General features: G+C 39.1%; 1 protein-coding gene across 4 annotated transcripts in view; it reads left to right on the plus strand.

Moving 5' to 3' along the window:
- Window positions 1-16,799, plus strand: part of NSD3 (nuclear receptor binding SET domain protein 3) — a gene marked incomplete at its 5' end in the record, with an annotated part of 69,905 nt that overhangs the window by 26,885 nt on the left and 26,221 nt on the right. For 3 of the 4 annotated variants that reach the window (XM_079726600.1, XM_079726601.1, XM_079726602.1), the window contains 7 exons: window positions 1,833-1,933; window positions 4,059-4,104; window positions 7,051-7,181; window positions 7,792-7,920; window positions 8,563-8,689; window positions 15,921-16,118; window positions 16,580-16,753. In XM_079726600.1, the coding sequence (XP_079582726.1) occupies window positions 1,833-1,933; window positions 4,059-4,104; window positions 7,051-7,181; window positions 7,792-7,920; window positions 8,563-8,689; window positions 15,921-16,118; window positions 16,580-16,753 (906 nt within the window). Of the gene's footprint in view, window positions 1-1,832; window positions 1,934-4,058; window positions 4,105-5,007; window positions 5,170-7,050; window positions 7,182-7,791; window positions 7,921-8,562; window positions 8,690-15,920; window positions 16,119-16,579; window positions 16,754-16,799 lie in introns of those variants that run through there. The other variant, XM_079726603.1, reaches the window with a different exon arrangement.

Genomic DNA, 16,799 nt, shown 5'->3' on the forward strand with positions numbered 1-16,799 from the left:
ATTAATGTTGCAGCCTTAATTTAGGGATGAGCGCTCTAAAGCTTTGACCTTGGTTTAAATTTGGTTACCAGCTGTAGTTGATAAGCATATTTTATCTTTTTACATGACCATTTTGTTCCTTGTGAAAATAACTTCAGTAGTTGAAAAGTCAGAAAAGAGACCCGATCTCCCTTCAGAAACCAATTGCACCATTATCTCATTTGGTGTAAACTACTCATGGGGAATTCTCCAGCCTTTTCTTAGTAAATTTAGGTGCTACACAGGATGTGTGGCACTGCTACATTTCTGTGGTTTGAGGCGTTGTGTCTGCATTTCTACCAGATTTCTAAGCTATTTTCCAAATCCAGAGATGCTCACTTCTCCTCTCTTAGAACATAAACATAATACTTTTTAGTGTCTTTAAATGTAGTAGAATGTATATGTTCTTCGGGTAGCTTTCAGAATAATTTTAAGGAGTCACCACATTGCCTTATCTTTATAAGACAATAGAGCAAATATCATTTGCCCTTGCTAGAACAATTTTGTTGTTGTTCTCAAAACAAAGTTTTTTGTTTGTTTGTTTTACGTAGTTCTATTTTCATTTTCCTCTTCCCTGGTAGGTCTTGAGTATTGATGACTATACTGAAATACGGATCTCTGGGATACTCAGGTGTCTGTGAGGGTAGGATACCTGTTGTCTTAGTTAGCATTTTCATCATTGTAAGGAAAAGAGTGAGAGTAAAGGACACCTTCATTTTGTGACTTCTCTGATGGAAATTAATTAAGCACAGCTCAGAAACAATACATTATCACCAAACTACCTACTCCTTCCCCCCCAAAAATAGTGGGATCCTTCTTTGTTTTGGCTTTGAACAAAGATGAGGAAAGCCCTTTCCACCTAGACAAGAACAATGAAACCAGAAAATTTACAGGTGACATGGAACACTTCATTGAGGTAGCTTCTGCAAGGTGATTATTATCTAGCAAGGACCGTTTAGGTGGTCCAAGCACTGAAAAGATGGAGAACAGCTGTGCTGAAGGTATCATTCCTTCTTAGGGTCACAGAATGAATCATTCTGTGATTCATTCCTGACTTAGTGTTTCTTCACATTGCAGCCTTCAATCTTAAGTTTTATCCTTTCCAAAATGGGGTCCATGTGAGTTTTCTTTCAAAGAATTTTACTGTTTAAAAATCTTCATAGTTTCTTTTTTTCACCATTTAATATTAAATAGCTTGATAATTTGTTTCAACTAGTTTTCCGTGACTAATTATTTCTAAATTATACAAGTCCCTAGATAGTCAAATTAATGATTCCGTTTTAGTCCCATTTTTGTGCCTTTCCTGCTTTTTTCCCTTTGGCTGTTAATGATATAACAATAGCAAAACCAGCACCTAGCACTGTTAAGCATTTTACGTGTAGAATTAATTTATTTGTTAAAATGCAAAATATGTAGTACCAATTGAATTTTGAACCATTACTTCCTAATGTCAGCTGAGAATAAAATCATTTTCATCCATCCCCTCAGTCCCTTCATCCCTTCAATTATTATTACCTAAATGTGTTTATCTGCTGTTTTGGTTTGACTTTACAACTTCTAAAAATCCAATCCCTCTTTATCTGTATAGTTCAGAGTGCGTTATGACTCCTAGTCTCAACCCATCAGCTTTTACAATTTGATCTATACAATTTTTTTAATGTACTCCCAAGTGTTTAATAGTTTTTTAATGAGTTATCGTTAAAGGACCAAAAATAATGGATAAGAAAAGGAAGGAATTTGGTCAGATCTTAATTACTTGAATGTCAGTTAGTCAAGTGAGGTTTTATTGTTTGTTCGTTTGTATTATCTTTTAGGCTCAGTAGAAAAGAAGCAACAGAGAAGATCCATTAGAACCCGTTCCGAATCAGAGAAATCCACTGAGGTCGTGCCAAAGAAGAAGATCAAAAAGGAGCAGGTTGGCTTCCCACATGTAGAGGGTTAACCGTCGTATTTGTGAGTGTTGTGACTTATGCTGGTGTCTTAAAAGAAAGAGAGACTCCCCCCACACTGGCTTTCCTTTCCGGACTACCTAATGCTTCTGTCCTGGTGAATCCCAGTGCCCAGTCCTGATACAACCATCCCTGTGATGCTGCTTCAAGCATTTTCACAGAAAACAATCAGGCTTCAGGAGATGGGAAGCCAGTGGTACAAGACTTTTAAAGAATTCCTCACATTGATTTTGACATTTCAGTTACGAGCAAAATGATTTCATGTTTTCGTGATTTTTATTTGGAACCATCATTGAGTTCCCTTTTTTTTTTAATTTTAATTTTTGGTTTAAGCTGCTGGTATATATTATTTTTATTTTTTAAACAGACCAAATTAATTTACCTATAAGAGTTTTATTTAAGAAAGATAATCATAGATGATCTGGTTTTTCTGTTGGTATCACAGATTTTTTGGAATGTTATTTTCCCAGTGGAATGGCACTCACCTGTTACTGGGTTATCAGATACACACTATTTACATAAAAAAAAAGGAGGGGCATTTTGACTGAAGGGTATTCAGCCAGTGTAATCAATACAGCAATAGGCATATTAAATTACCTTTTCAAAGAAATTTTTGGAAATCGTTAACTTCTTTAACTTAAATTCACAGTCAGAATTTTTAATTTGTTAAAGTGAAAGAATATCCAGTTTTATACCCAGACAGCTGCTACTAAACAAAAAGAATTGTGAATAGTATTAGTTCCAATAAGCTTTATATTTTTAAAACCACTTAAATATGGAAGAATGTGAAGTTTTCTATTTAAATTATTTCCTTCAGAGTTTTAAACTTCCAAACTTAAGAGGTGATTTTGTGGGTACTCTGTGGTATCATCAGATATGTAAAACAGTTTTCCCAGAAATATTTAACAAAAATTTAAATAATATACTAATTTGTCATTCATTTATCATAATTAGCTTTCATACTTAGGAAATTATATTCCAAAAAATCTTTCTAACCTCTTACAGATCTCCAGTATTCCTTCACAAAATGAAGTTGTAATTTTGCCAGCTGGTTCCCAAATTCAGTCTGTGACCAGTCAGTCTAAAATTAATAAGGAGAATGAGTACAAAAAATGGGACGGATTGTTAATGCCACTGTGTTTATAGTTAGTAGTAAAACAATACCAGTGATTGTTTAGAAGATTTTATATTTGTATTACTAATTGTATCTTATAAAAGTACTTCTGTTGTATGTTTTTTTTACTTGTTGTAAAAAAAAATAAAAAATTTTTTAAAAAGCTTAGAATAATCCTTAAATATTTACAAAATGTGTTGCAACATGCATATTTCACCACTCAGAGAAACATAAAATCCAATTCATAGCTTAAGCAGGAACTCCTTCAAACGGCATCCTTTCTTTAATTCCAACGGTTCAATCCTCAAATTACCACGTGTTTTACATAAACATTGGCAGAATAACTTCTGATCTCGCTCTCCTAATGTAGGATCAAGACACTGTTCATAAGACACTCAAGAAAGTGCTTTTGCAATATCACAAACTTATTTTCTTAAGTTTGTACTAGCAGCAAAAGTATTGAGCTTCCAGCTGTATGGAGCCCTGTAGCACTCTCTACAGAGAGGGTCCTGATTCCCAGCAACTTAGATGTGAGTGCAGGCGCGGAAGGGTCTTAAAGTGGCGTGAGTTACATTAACCTGAGTATCATAGTAAGTAAAAATTTATCCTAACGTCTTTGGGGCGGGAGGGGTTTATAGCAACATCGGGACTGGTTGCAGAAACAACCCCTCTCCTGCCTCCCAGACACTGAGGAAAGTATTTGTGTTCTTTTCATATACCAAGGGAATGGTGGGAAAGGTCATTGCTCAAAAGCATGTGGCTGTGTGTTGTCACTTGGCATCCAGCACAGGCAGTTAGGATTTAAACCCTCCCTGACCCTGAGACAGAGAACTTTACCAGAAAATGGGACCGAGTCCAGATTTCAGATACATTAATCGCTCATCATTACTTAGATTGATCGAAGTATTACTTTTTTCCCTCTGTTTATTAAGTGAAAAACAATTCCCCATTAATGCTGTATTTTTCTGTCCAAACAGGTTGAAACAGTTCCTCAGGCTACAGTGAAGACTGGATTACAAAAAGGTGAGTTATTATAATGTTGCTCTGCATTTCCTTGATTAAAACCAATTTTAAAGAATTATTTGTACTTCATGTATTTTTGTGTGTCTCTGTAAATCACTTGTCGCTCTTCAGTCGATAATTTGTGTGAAATTGAAGTATTCCTGTGTTTGTGTGTGTGTGCGCGCATGCGTGCGTGTGTGTCTCTTAGAATTGATCTTACTCTGTGCCTCCATGTGAAAAGTCTTATTTGTTTTGGTAAATTGGAGAACACCACGTGTAGGCTTGATACTGTTTCCAGCTTTTCTCCATAAGATTCTGGGGTTTCACTGGTTTATAAACTAGGGATGTGACGAATCCACTTTTTTTGGTATTCGACTGAATACCGAATAGTAGCTATGTCAATAGTGGTCAAACATGGACTATGACAAATCAGACAAGACAACCTGATTGAAAAAAAAAATCTTGCCACGTTTATTTTTACAGTGCTGTAAAATCTTTTTGTAGATTAAAATGATTCGTAGCATATTTATGGCCATTATTTGATGACCTTATGCAGAATCTATTTGAGATATGCACAAAGTTTAAGAAACCTTAAACTTAAGTCTGTACTTTTCTGTGTGCAATTTGACTACAGTACAAACTCCATAGCATGATTCGTGCGTTTTTGGTGATGAGATCAGACTGTATTTAATACCTGTAGTTTACTCTGGGCAAATTGCATTATTTAAAAAAAAAAAAAAAAAAAAAACACCAGCCTCTCTGCATTCTCGGGGAGAAGTCTGCAGCGATGGTCTCCGTGGAGATCCTCAGCAGAACTGAACAGCCTCTCGGAGGGAACACTGCTTGGCGGAGCTCCAAGAAAAGACATCGCGATCGCTGCGAGATTAGGAGGCCTGATTGCGTTGTGTTTCCACCATTCCACAGGGTCGGCGGACCGGGGAGTGCAGGGCTCTGTCAGATTCAGTGACAGCTCCGTCTCCGCAGCGAGTGAGGAAACTGTGGACTGAGATTCCTGTACAATTTCATCCCAGAAACTCCAGACTTGTAGTCTCCATGCAAGATTTCTTTGTCGGCGGCTCGATAAACAGTTCCTTTGTTTTCAGTTTTGATTTTGCCAATCATCATTATTGGCATTTTCCTGCCTGATTTCTTTTTCAAGACTCTGAACAATTGCTTTAACATTCAAATGATTTTTTTTTCTTTTCTTTTTTTTTTTTTTTTTTTTGTCTGAGCTGGATGGGTACAGCTTAAATCATGGGTCCAGCCTAAAAACGACCATTTAACTTACACTGATCAATTTCAACATGGACTGTTTTTGGGTTTTTTTGGTTTTATTTTTATTTTTTTTAAATAAAGCGTCATTAATGCACATCTGCAGGGTTTTGCCAAACAGCCCAAACTGTATACATTACAATCATTAAAAGCTCTTATTTTTTTTAACATTAGTGCCGTTATCATGGAGAACAGCGTGGTGGCTGCCTTTGGCAGCCTGTCCTTTTTCTAGCATTTTCAGAAACTCATCGGAAATGGCGGTACCTGTGTTTCCCTTCGAAAGCCTCTCAGTACAGCACTCCTGTTCCTCTGTTAAAACTCCTTGTTAATCCAGTGATCTTTTAGGCCAAGGAAATATTTTGTGGTGGTGTTCTGGGTCCATACACCAGCAATGAAGGAGATAGATTTGTGTACTTGTGTTTTTTAATCAGCGTTAACACGGGCAGGCACCCTCATTTGTAGATGTAAGGAAACATTCAGTGAAAACCTTGTAGGATGGGATGTGATAACGAGGTTCCAGTAACCTGAGCAGTCTAACGAGGTCCACATCCTCCTCCACAGACCGTGGCCACACACCAAGTGCTGCTCCCGCTCAGCCTTTGCGGATCTTCATGGCCTCGGGAGACCTGTTTCTCCATGGTCTCTTCTGGACTGCACACTTCCACCATAGCTTGCTGGGCTGATCTAGATGTCTGTTTGTTGTATGGAAATTTTGGGGGAAAAAAAAAATCTAAAACACAAACTGTGGGTTGAAATATTAACCGTCTCCTTGGTTCCTTGGTATTCACCGTGCCTGATCTGCACATTTCATCGTGGCTGTTTCTGTATAGCCTATACTGCATTAGCCCAAGAGATTGTTGCTTTGTAACTTTTTGCACTATTGTTTTGGCTGGATTTGTATTACACACCGTTTTAAAAAAAAAATTCCACACTATTCTCTGCCTTTTTTTTTTTTTTTTTTTTCATATTTATTCCTTCCCTCACCAAGTCCACACAGAGGCCTCTCATCCAGCTCTTCGTGATTTGGCTGCACTTGAACATTGTCTGTTTACAGCCCTCAGCACTGTGCCTCCTAGATGGCATGACGTATGTAGCTGTGCTGCAGCACTTGTAATGGTCACAGTAAATGCCCTTCACCCAGCAAGTCTCAGATGAACAATTGTGAACATCCAGGATTTATCTGGGGGGCAATAATCAACTGAATTGCAAAATTCGGGGGAAAATGGCACTATCCGTGTACGAATCGAATACAAATCAAAGATTTGTCACATCCCTAATAAAAACAAGATGGAGGTGTCTCTGCGACCATATTTGTAAGCTACACAGTGTGTTGGGTTTTATGTCTTCCCCCTCCAAATTGAATGGTTCTTTGGATTGCTCCAAATCGATCAGCTGTCCTACAGTTTTGATAGAATTGGTTTTTAGGTTGGAACTTGGGCTCTGTTGCCCGAAAATAGCTTTAGAGCAGGAGCACGGAATGAAGTGTTTTAATAGAGCGGTTGTAAATTACATCACTCACCATCAGGAAGGTCAGAAGCTTATGAAATTTTGACTCATGACTTCAGTGTTACAAAGAGAGCTATGCTTTTTTTTCACACTACAGATGAGATTGGGGAAAGAAAATATTCTCCCACAAAAAAATTAAGACAAACTTTAAGTACTATTTTAGGATTAATTTCGGTGTGTTGTATTAAGGTGCCAGCGAGATTTCAGATTCCTGTAAACCTCTAAAGAAAAGGAGCCGCGCCTCAACTGATGTAGAAATGGCTAGTTCCACGTACAGAGACACGTCTGACTCCGATTCCAGAGGACTGAGTGACCTGCAGGTAAATATGTCCCAGGGCCTGGGCGCAGTGTTGTCTCGCTTTGCCAAACCAAGCAACCAAGTAATGGTTTTGCTTTGCCTGACTTTTTCGGCAAGAACAGGGAATTTTTTTTTAAACGCTAGTAGTAAAGAAATCATTTTGGTCATTTTGTAACTTACGGGTCTCTTTTTTTTTTTTTTTTTTTTTTTTTTGTGGTACGCGGGCCTCTCACTGTTGTGGCCTCTCCCGTTGCGGAGCACAGGCTCCGGATGCACAGGCTCAGCAGCCATGGCTCACGGGCCCAGCCGCTCCGCGGTATATGGGATCCTCCCAGACCGGGGCACGAACCCGTATCCCCTGCATCGGCAGGCGGACTCTCAACCACTGCGCCACCAGGGAGGCCCTTACGGGTCTCTTAATTTCGCTGATCTCTTACATAACAGGAGCGTAGTTTTTAAATTGTAACCGTTTCTCTCAAAACACCAGACATTGGGTATCCAGGGGTTTTAGAAAGAAAGGAGGAAGAGGTTGTGTGAAGGTTTCTTTGAGCAAGTCTTACTAGGATTTTCGTAGCACCTAATCTTGAGGAAACTTCTGTTTTTCTTAAAAATGTGTTCTGTTTTCCATGTAGGTAGGCTTTGGAAAGCAAGTCGATAGCCCTTCAGCTACTGCAGATGCAGATGTTTCTGATGTGCAGTCCGTGGATTCAAGTTTGTCAAGAAGAGGCACTGGAATGAGTAGGAAGGACACTGTGTGTCAGGTAGGCAGGCAACCTGTCCTGCAGCTTGAAACAAAGGCTGTAATATCCTGCCAGTCATACACTTCCCTCCTGTTGGAGAGGGTAGTATCTTTCTAAGTTATGATACTGCTTTCAAGCTACAGATCCAAAAGCCACTTCTGGCTCTTTTCTTCCCTTTCGGAGTTGGAATACTTATTATTCAGATGTAAGTGCCAGTCTTCATTGTGATACTACTCCCTTATTAATTGGAAGTAAATGGCAGATGGCTGACTTCAAAAACATCTTCTTAAATTGAAGTTGGTATTAAAGTTTTTAATGTATATTTACCCTTTTTGAAAAATACTGCTTTGCACTGTGAAGAAAAGTTAAAGTATGCAGATTCCAAAGAAGGAATCATAAAAGATCAAGTATGACTTTTAAACTTTATACATATTGGGTCTGGAAATAGTTATCTGGTTCAATGGTTCTCAAAGTGAGGGCCAAAGACCAGCAGCATTGGCATTGTCAGGATGCTTATTGGAAATGCAAATTCTCGAGCCCCACCCGAGACCCACTGAATCAGAAACTGTGGACACAGTAATCTGTGTCTTAACAGACCCCCCAGTGGTCCTGATGCCTGCTACAGTTTAAGAACAGCTGGGTTTTTTTTTTGCCATGTTACAGATCTGTGAAAGCTCTGGGGATTCTCTGATTCCTTGTGAGGGAGAGTGCTGCAAACACTTCCACCTGGAGTGCCTGGGATTGACATCATTCCCTGATGGAAAGTTCGTCTGCGTCGAATGTAAAACTGGTGAGCGTCCTGGTAGATGTGAGAAGATGGGGGTGAGGGTGGAGAAAGGGCAGTGCCCGCATCTCCCATGACATCACACTCTCTTACCATGTTTATGTAGCTCGTATCTCCTCTCCCATAGCTATTCCAACCAATTAAGACCATCCAGTGATTAGGCCTCCTGAGATCTAAAGAGCAGTTCGTAATATTATTGTCAGATTTCGTCCCTCTAGTGCCTTTACCGTAAAATCTGTCAAATCATCGAGATGTATTTATGTTTTATCCAAAGAGCTATACAAAGTTTGTAGAGTGAATTATTTTTCAGGTGGGCTTGAGATTTTTGTGCTCAATAAATTGGTTTTAAAATCCCTTGAGTTTATAGACCAGAATAAGTGTCCATGGGGATTGTATTTTTAGTGGAAAGATGGAACTATCAGAAATTGTTTTTAAAACATGGGGGTTTTGGAGTCACCATTTATTTCTTGTACTCCATGTATAGACTGCCACCTGTCAAAATAACTTACAGAGAAAGAAATATGTAAGTTCATATTTCTTCTCTCTGTAGCCATGATTCTAGTTAAGTCATGGAAAGCAGAAAATAGAATTGTTTAATTTGTACCAATAAGGTAAGTGAAAAGTCACCTGGAGATGGCCTGGTAGTGCTTCTAGGAACCATGTTCACATGTTTCTGTGGGTTTTGTTTTGGTTTTGCTGTGAGGAACTGTGAGCCAATTGGATGTCAAGTACGTACGATATGCTGACCTTGCCTTTGATACCTTATTATTTTCCTCCTCCTTTCCTCCCATTATTTGGATTCTCATAGATACTTATTTTATTCTTTTTTACTGTAGGCCTCCAAAACTCTTTTGTATATTCTAGATTCCATTAGAACACTAACTTTTTTTTAACCAAATACTTTCTAAATGCCAGGTGCTCTTAGTACTAAGCGTTTTATCTTCTTATCTCATTTGCTCCTCACTACATTACGAGATAGATACTATTATTTCCATTTTACAGAATGTGAAACTGAGGATTAGAGAGTTTGTTTTCCAACCTTGCCCAGAGTCACAAAGACACACATGGTGAAACTGGGGTTCAGGCCCAGGAGGCAGAGCTTGACCCCAGAGTCCTTGCCCTTTACCATTGCCTTCTGCCACCTTGACTCAGTCGGATGGGGATCATATATCACATATCCTGACCCCCCCCACACACACACACACTCACACTCACCTACATACACAGGCAAAAATTAAGCTACACAAGCTGTTTTAAACAAATAACTTGTATTTTTCCCTATGTAAAATATCATTTTATTTATCACATTTAGACTCTGCAGTAAAGCTTTTGAACAGTTTGCCAGCTGGCAGCCTCAGGGTCAGATTATCTGCACATTGTTTTATTTGGCCCTCAGAATGAGTTTTGAGTGTGTTAACATGGATCAGGCACATACTCCTTGTTCCCCACGTTCCCTACCAGACACTTTTTCTAAAACCCTGTCACTCAGTCATTGATGTAATCTGCCTGGCCCCATTAAGCCTGATAAATTACTGATAGGAAGGACCATGTATCTCAGTATTAAAACACTCTTAGGGCTTCTCTTCTAACTCTAGAATCCAGTAGAATTCTGCCAACAAAGGTTCGATATAATCTAACTGGGTACGCAACTAACAGAAAATTTAAGAAGGAAATTTGCTTTAAAAACAATTAAGTAGGGCTTCCCTGGTGGCGCAGTGGTTGAGAGTCCGCCTGCCGATGCAGGGGACACGGGTTCATGCCCCGGTCTGGGAAGATCCCACATGCCGCGGAGCGGCTGGGCCCGTGAGCCATGGCCATTGAGCCTGCGCGTCCGGAGCCTGTGCTCCGCAACGGGAGAGGCCACAACAGTGAGAGGCCCATGTAACGCAAAAAAAAAAAAAAAAAAAAAACAATTAAGTAGAACAAAGTTGGAGGACTCACACTTCCCGATTTCAAAATTTGCTACAAAGCTACAGTAATTAAAGCAGTGTGGTACTGGCATAAAGGCATATAAACCAATGGAATAGAATAGGGAGCCCAGAAATAAACTCATATATATGGTCAAATTATTTTTTAACAAGGGTGCAAACACTGTTCAATGGGGAAAGGATAGTCTTTTCAATAAATGGTGCTGGGAAAATTAGATCCACATGCAAAAGAAGTTGGACCCTTACCTTATACCATACACAAAAATTAATTCAAAATAGATCAAAAACCAAAACATAAGAACTGAAACTATAAAACTCTTAGAAGAAAACACCAAAAAACCCCAAATAACCCAATTCAAAATTGGGCAAAGGACTTGAAGAGACATTTCTCCAAAGAAATACACAAATGGCTAGTAAGACATGAAAAAATGTTCAACATCATTAGTAATCCAGGAAATGCAAATCAAAACCACAAAAGTAATTATTTTTTAAACTGTTTTTGATATATTTACTATTACATGAAAATCAGTTTGATACCAATGTGGTACACTACCAGCATATTAGGAGTGAAAACTCAGATTCTTCAAACCATTGTTTAAGATCATTTACGAAGTCTTCTTTTGTTTATCAAAAGATAAAACACTTCACGTGTAAAAAGTACGTATATAAGATAAGTTCTTATACTGCCACTTTCTGTTGTTTAAGACAAATGTGATTTCTGGAAAGAAAGCATTTTCATTTGCCCTTTTGTTTTTTTTTTGTTTTGTTTTGTTTTGTTTTTGTTTTGTTTTTTGTTTTGTTTGCGGTATGCGGGCCTCTCACTGTTGTAGCCCCTCCCGTTGTGGAGCAAGGCTCCGGATGCACAGGCTCAGCGGCCATGGCTCACGGGCCCAGCCGCTCCGTGGCATGTGGGATCTTCCCGGACCAGGGCACGAACCCGTGTCCCCTGCATAGGCAGGCAGACTCTCAACCACTGCGCCACCAGGGAAGCCCTGCCCTTTTGAATAAAATGTGTAACAGGCAATTTTACTTATTACTTTCTTATTCTAAAGGAAGACCATGTGCTAGTGAGGAGGGAGGGTAGTGGAAGCATGCCCATGCTGGAGCTCTAAACGTAAGTCTCACAGGGGGTTATAGCTCAGTCAGCTCTGTTAGTGTGATGGTACCACTAATTACAACAATTTTCATTTATATTAGACTTACTCTGATCATTATGCAAGGGAAACCCTATTTCATTTTTACATAGGGCAGTTTATGCCTTAGGTAAAGTCAAACCTTTTAAACTTTAAAATAATTTTCTTTTAATTTTTTAAATTTCTTATTTTTGTATGTTTTAAAAAATTTTATTTGTTTTATTTATTTATTTTTGGCTGCATTGGGTCTTTGTTGCTGCACACGGGCTTTCTCTAGTTGCAGCGAGCGGGGGCTACTCTTGGTTGTGGTGCGCGGGCTTCTCGTTGCGGTGGCTTCTCTTGTTGTGGAGCACGGGCTCTAGGCCCCCAGGCTTCAGTAGTTGCAGTGCACGGGCTCAGTAGCTGTGGCTCGTGGGCTCTAGAGCGCAGGCTCAGTAGTTGTGGCGCACGGGCTCAGCTGCTCCGTGGCATGTGGGATCTTCCCGGACCAGGGCTCAAACCCGTGTCCCCTGCATTGGCAGGCGGATTCTTAACCACTGCGCCACCAGGGAAGCCCTAAAAGTTATTTTAAAAACAGTACTATTGGACTTCCCTGGTGGCACAGTGGTTCAGAACCCACCTGCCAATGCAGGGGACACGGATTCGAGCCCTGGTCCGGGAAGATCCCACATGCCGCGGAGCAGCTGAGCCCGTGCGCCACAACTACTGAGCCTGCGCTCTAGAGCCCACGAGCCACAGCTACTGAAGCCTGCGCGCCTAGAGCCCGTGCTCCACAACAAGAGAAGCCACAGCAATGAGAAGCCCACGCACCACAACAAAGAGTAGCCCCCTCTCGCCGCAACTAAAGAAATCCTGCGTGCAGCAACAAAGACCCAATGCAGCCAAAAATAAATAAATAAATAAATTTATTAAAAAAACAAAACAAAACAGTACTATTGCTTTCAGATCTACCAATATGTTAAAATATAATTTGAAATTATATATATGCAACAGGACGTCAACAACAAAAATAACCCTGCTGTACTCTGTTTTATTTGTATAATGAAGCCAAAAAAAAAAATTGAGCATCACAGTTGTAAGTACTAATTTTAAAGAATTTTTATAATTCAGCCAATTTAACACTGCTCAACTTTATTTTATTTCTACAACAAAGCCAGTTAACAACAACAAAAATTTGAATATCACAGTTTTAAGTCCTGATTTTAAAGGAGCTTTATGACTTAGCCAATTTGTAATGGTTAGGTACTTCCAAAACCAAATATAACTTTCTGTAAAAAATCAAAACAAAAAACTATTCCTTGTATTTTTTGTCCTTCAGAATTTTTATAGCATCATAAGAAAAATGGGCAAAAGACTTGAACACTTCTCAAAAGATGATGTCCAAATAAATAGTCACTTATGATTTCCATATGTAACACAGACACAAAAGTAAAACGCTAATCCTAATTTTAAAAAGCAGATAATTACAGCTTTCAGTCATATGCGGTTGTAAACAGTGCTTCAGTCAACATCCTTTTATATGTACAAGTCTTCCCTCTAACACAGACAGCAAGGAGTATTATAGAATTTCTAGGCCACAGGAAGCCAGTGTATCCTTTTAGAATGGATACTGCCCTGTTGCCTTCTAAGACAGTTCCTTCCAACTTAAACTCCTACCAGCAGTACATAAGAGTGCCCGTTTCCCCACACCCAGATCAATGATCGGTATTATCAGACTCTAAGTTTTTTCCTATTTGATGAATTTTTAAAATGTTACTTGTGGTTTTAGTTAGTATTTATTTGATTACTAGTAAAGTTGAGCATTTTGGCATATGTTTATTGGCTATCTGTCTTTCTGCTTTCTGTCAATTTCCTGTTCATATTTGTTGCCCACTTTTATATTAGGCCGTTTCTATATTGATTTATAGTTCTTTATAAGTCTTCTTATCTTTTCTTGTATCTGTTACATATATTTTCTCCATATGTGAACTCTCTTTTCCCCCATGATTCTGCTTTATTTTGTATTGATTAATTGGTTAAAGTATAGTTGGTTTATAATATTATATTAGTTTCAGGTGTACAACATAATGATTCAATATAGATTATATTACTTTTAAAGTTGTTATAAAATATTGGCTATATTCCCTGCGCTGTACAATATACTCTTGTATCTTACCTATTTTATTATGTATAGTAGTTTGTACCTCTTAATCCCCTGCCCCTATCCTGCCCCTCCCCCCATTCCTCTCCCCACTGGTAACCATTAGTTTGTTCTCTGTATCTGTGAGACTGTTTTGTTATTTTCTTTTTTTTTTTTAAGATTTTATTTATTTATTTATTTTGGCTGGGTTGCATCTTCATTGCTGTGTGCAGGCTTTTCTCTAGGTGCGGTGAGCGGAGGCTACCCTTCGTTGTGGTGCGCGGGCTTCCCATTGTGGTGGCTTCTCTTGTTGCAGAGCACGGGCTTCAGTAGTTGTGGCACACGGGCTTAGTAGTTGTGGCTCGCAGGATCTAGACATGCAGGCTTCAGTAGTTGCAGCACGCAGGCTCAGTAGTTGTGGCTCGCGGGCTCTAGAGCGCAGGCTCAGTAGTTGTGGCGCACAGGCTTAGTTGTTCCGCGGCATGTGGGATCTTCCTGGACCAGGGCTCAAACCCGTGTCCCCTGCATTGGCCGGCGGATTCTTAACCACTGCGCCACCAGGGAAGTCCCTGTTTTGTTATTTTCATTAATTTGTTTTATTTTTTAGATTCTACATATAAGTGATAACATCATATGTGAACTCTTTATATAACAAAACGTAATCCTTTGTCATCCTTGTTGCATTTATTTTTCTACATCTGTTATTCACTTGTTCCTTTTTTTTTTTTTTTTTTTCTTTTCTATTCTAATTGTTTCTTTCTTAACATGTTTGGCAGTTGACCAGTGGAGCCACCTGGGCTCCACTGGTTGGAAGGTTTCTAGTGTTGGAAGGTTTCTAATTATAGTTTCAATTTCTTAAATAGATTATAGAACTGTTTTTTTTCTATTTAATATTTTTGTGCCAGTGTTGGTAAGTTCTGTTTTTCTAGGAATCTGTTATCTAAATTTTCAAATTTATTGGCAAAAATATAGTGATATCCCTTTATTATTTTTTAAACATCTGTAGGATTTGTAGTGATGTATCATTTTTCATTTCTGATGTTAACATTGTTGCTTTTTTTCCCTTTTTTTATCTGTTACTTGTTTCCAGGGATGTCAGTTTATTAACCTTTTTCAAAGAACCAACTTTTGGTTTTATTAATTCTCCCCAGTGTGTATTGACTTCACTTCCTTCTTGAAGAGTACATTCAGGGCTTCCCTGGTGGCGCAGTGGTTGAGAGTCTGCCTGCCGATGCAGGAGATGTGGGTTCGTGCCCCGGTCTGGGAAGATACCCCATGCCGCAGAGCGGCTGGGCCCGTGAGCCATGGCCGCTGAGCCTGCGCATCCGGAGCCTGTGCTCCGCAACGGGAGAGGCCACAGCAGTGAGAGGCCCACATACCGCAAAAAAAAAAAAAGAGTACATTCACTGGGCGTAGAATTCTGGCTTGGTGACAGTTTTCTTTCAGCCCTTACTGATAGCATCCCCTGTTTTCTGGCTTCCATCTTTCTCTTTCAGTCAGCGGTCTTGCTTCTTTGAAGGTAATTGTCTTTTTCTGTGGGTGATATTAATATTTTCTCTTTGTCCTTGATTTTCTACAGTTTGAATAAGATGTGTAGATATAACTTTCTGTTTTTATTAGGATTATGAGTTTTCATTTTATGTCTTGTTTTACAAATGGAAATTGTGATTATGTAATGGAATCTGCCTTTTTATTGGTAATTTCTTTATTCTATGTTGGGAAGACCTTGCCACTCTCAGCTGCCAGGTGTTGAAAATTCTGTTCTAGATTTTCTATGGAATTTCAGTATAAAATGAGAAGTGGAGATCTAAATTGTTTTTGGTGCTATATCCTCAAACTGACAATCAATTATTGTAGCAAATCAATTATTCTAGCAAGTTTTATTAAGTCATATTTTAATTTAACTATTTTCAGTGCCTTCTTTGTATGTTAAAAATCTTACATGCAATAGTAGAATCTTTGGGGATTAGCTCTTCGGTGTCAGTGACTGCTTCTATTTAAAAGGAATATGCTTTAATCAGATTTTATTTAATCTGTGTTCCTCACCAATTTTCCAGGAGAGCACCCGTGTTTTTCATGTAAAGTGTCTGGTACAGACGTGAAGCGTTGCTCTGTTGGTGCTTGTGGGAAATTTTACCATGAAGCCTGTGTCCGCAAATTCCCCACTGCCATCTTTGAATCAAAAGGATTCCGCTGTCCCCAGCACTGCTGCTCTGCCTGCTGTATGGAGAAAGATATCCACAAAGCAAGTAAAGGTAAAACAGAGCTAAGGAAGGGGACAGTTGTTTTTTTTGTAAGTTCAGTAGCAAACAGTAAGCACATTATTATAAAGAACATCAGGCATTCTCCCTCTGTTTATCTATAGCTATTACAGCTCAGCCACAATGGATAGTAAGATAAGTGGATTCTAGGTTCTAATTCAGACCATGGGAAGAAAATTCCATATGTTCAAAATTACCCTTGAAAATTCCTTAAACAGGTGCCATATTGGAGACCAGCATCTCTCCAGCACTGGCACAGACACATTTTTCTTTGAGTGACCTCTAGATGAGCACTGCATTTAGGGCCCAGACAGCATAGGAACAGCAGAGTCAAACTAGGGAAGAAAAAGATTTTTGTATTACTGTAACCAGCATCACACTGGATCCCAAAAGATCTCATTTTATATCAGCTGATTCTTTCTTACGTAGATTCCTTTTTGATTGTCTTTCAACAGGTCGCATGATGAGATGTTTGAGGTGCCCAGTAGCCTACCACTCTGGAGATGCTTGCATTGCTGCCGGCAGCATATTTGTGTCTTCCTACGTTCTCATCTGTAGTAATCATTCCAAACGGAGCAGTAACTCTTCCTCTGCTGTAAATGTAGGCTTTTGTTTCGTTTGTGCAAGAGGTGAGTGTCAGCCCTTTCTCTTTATGTCTTTCTGGGTTCATTGGTA

This window comes from Hyperoodon ampullatus (assembly GCF_949752795.1).
Source record: "Hyperoodon ampullatus genome assembly, chromosome: 20".
NCBI classification, from domain to species: Eukaryota; Metazoa; Chordata; class Mammalia; order Artiodactyla; family Ziphiidae; genus Hyperoodon; species Hyperoodon ampullatus.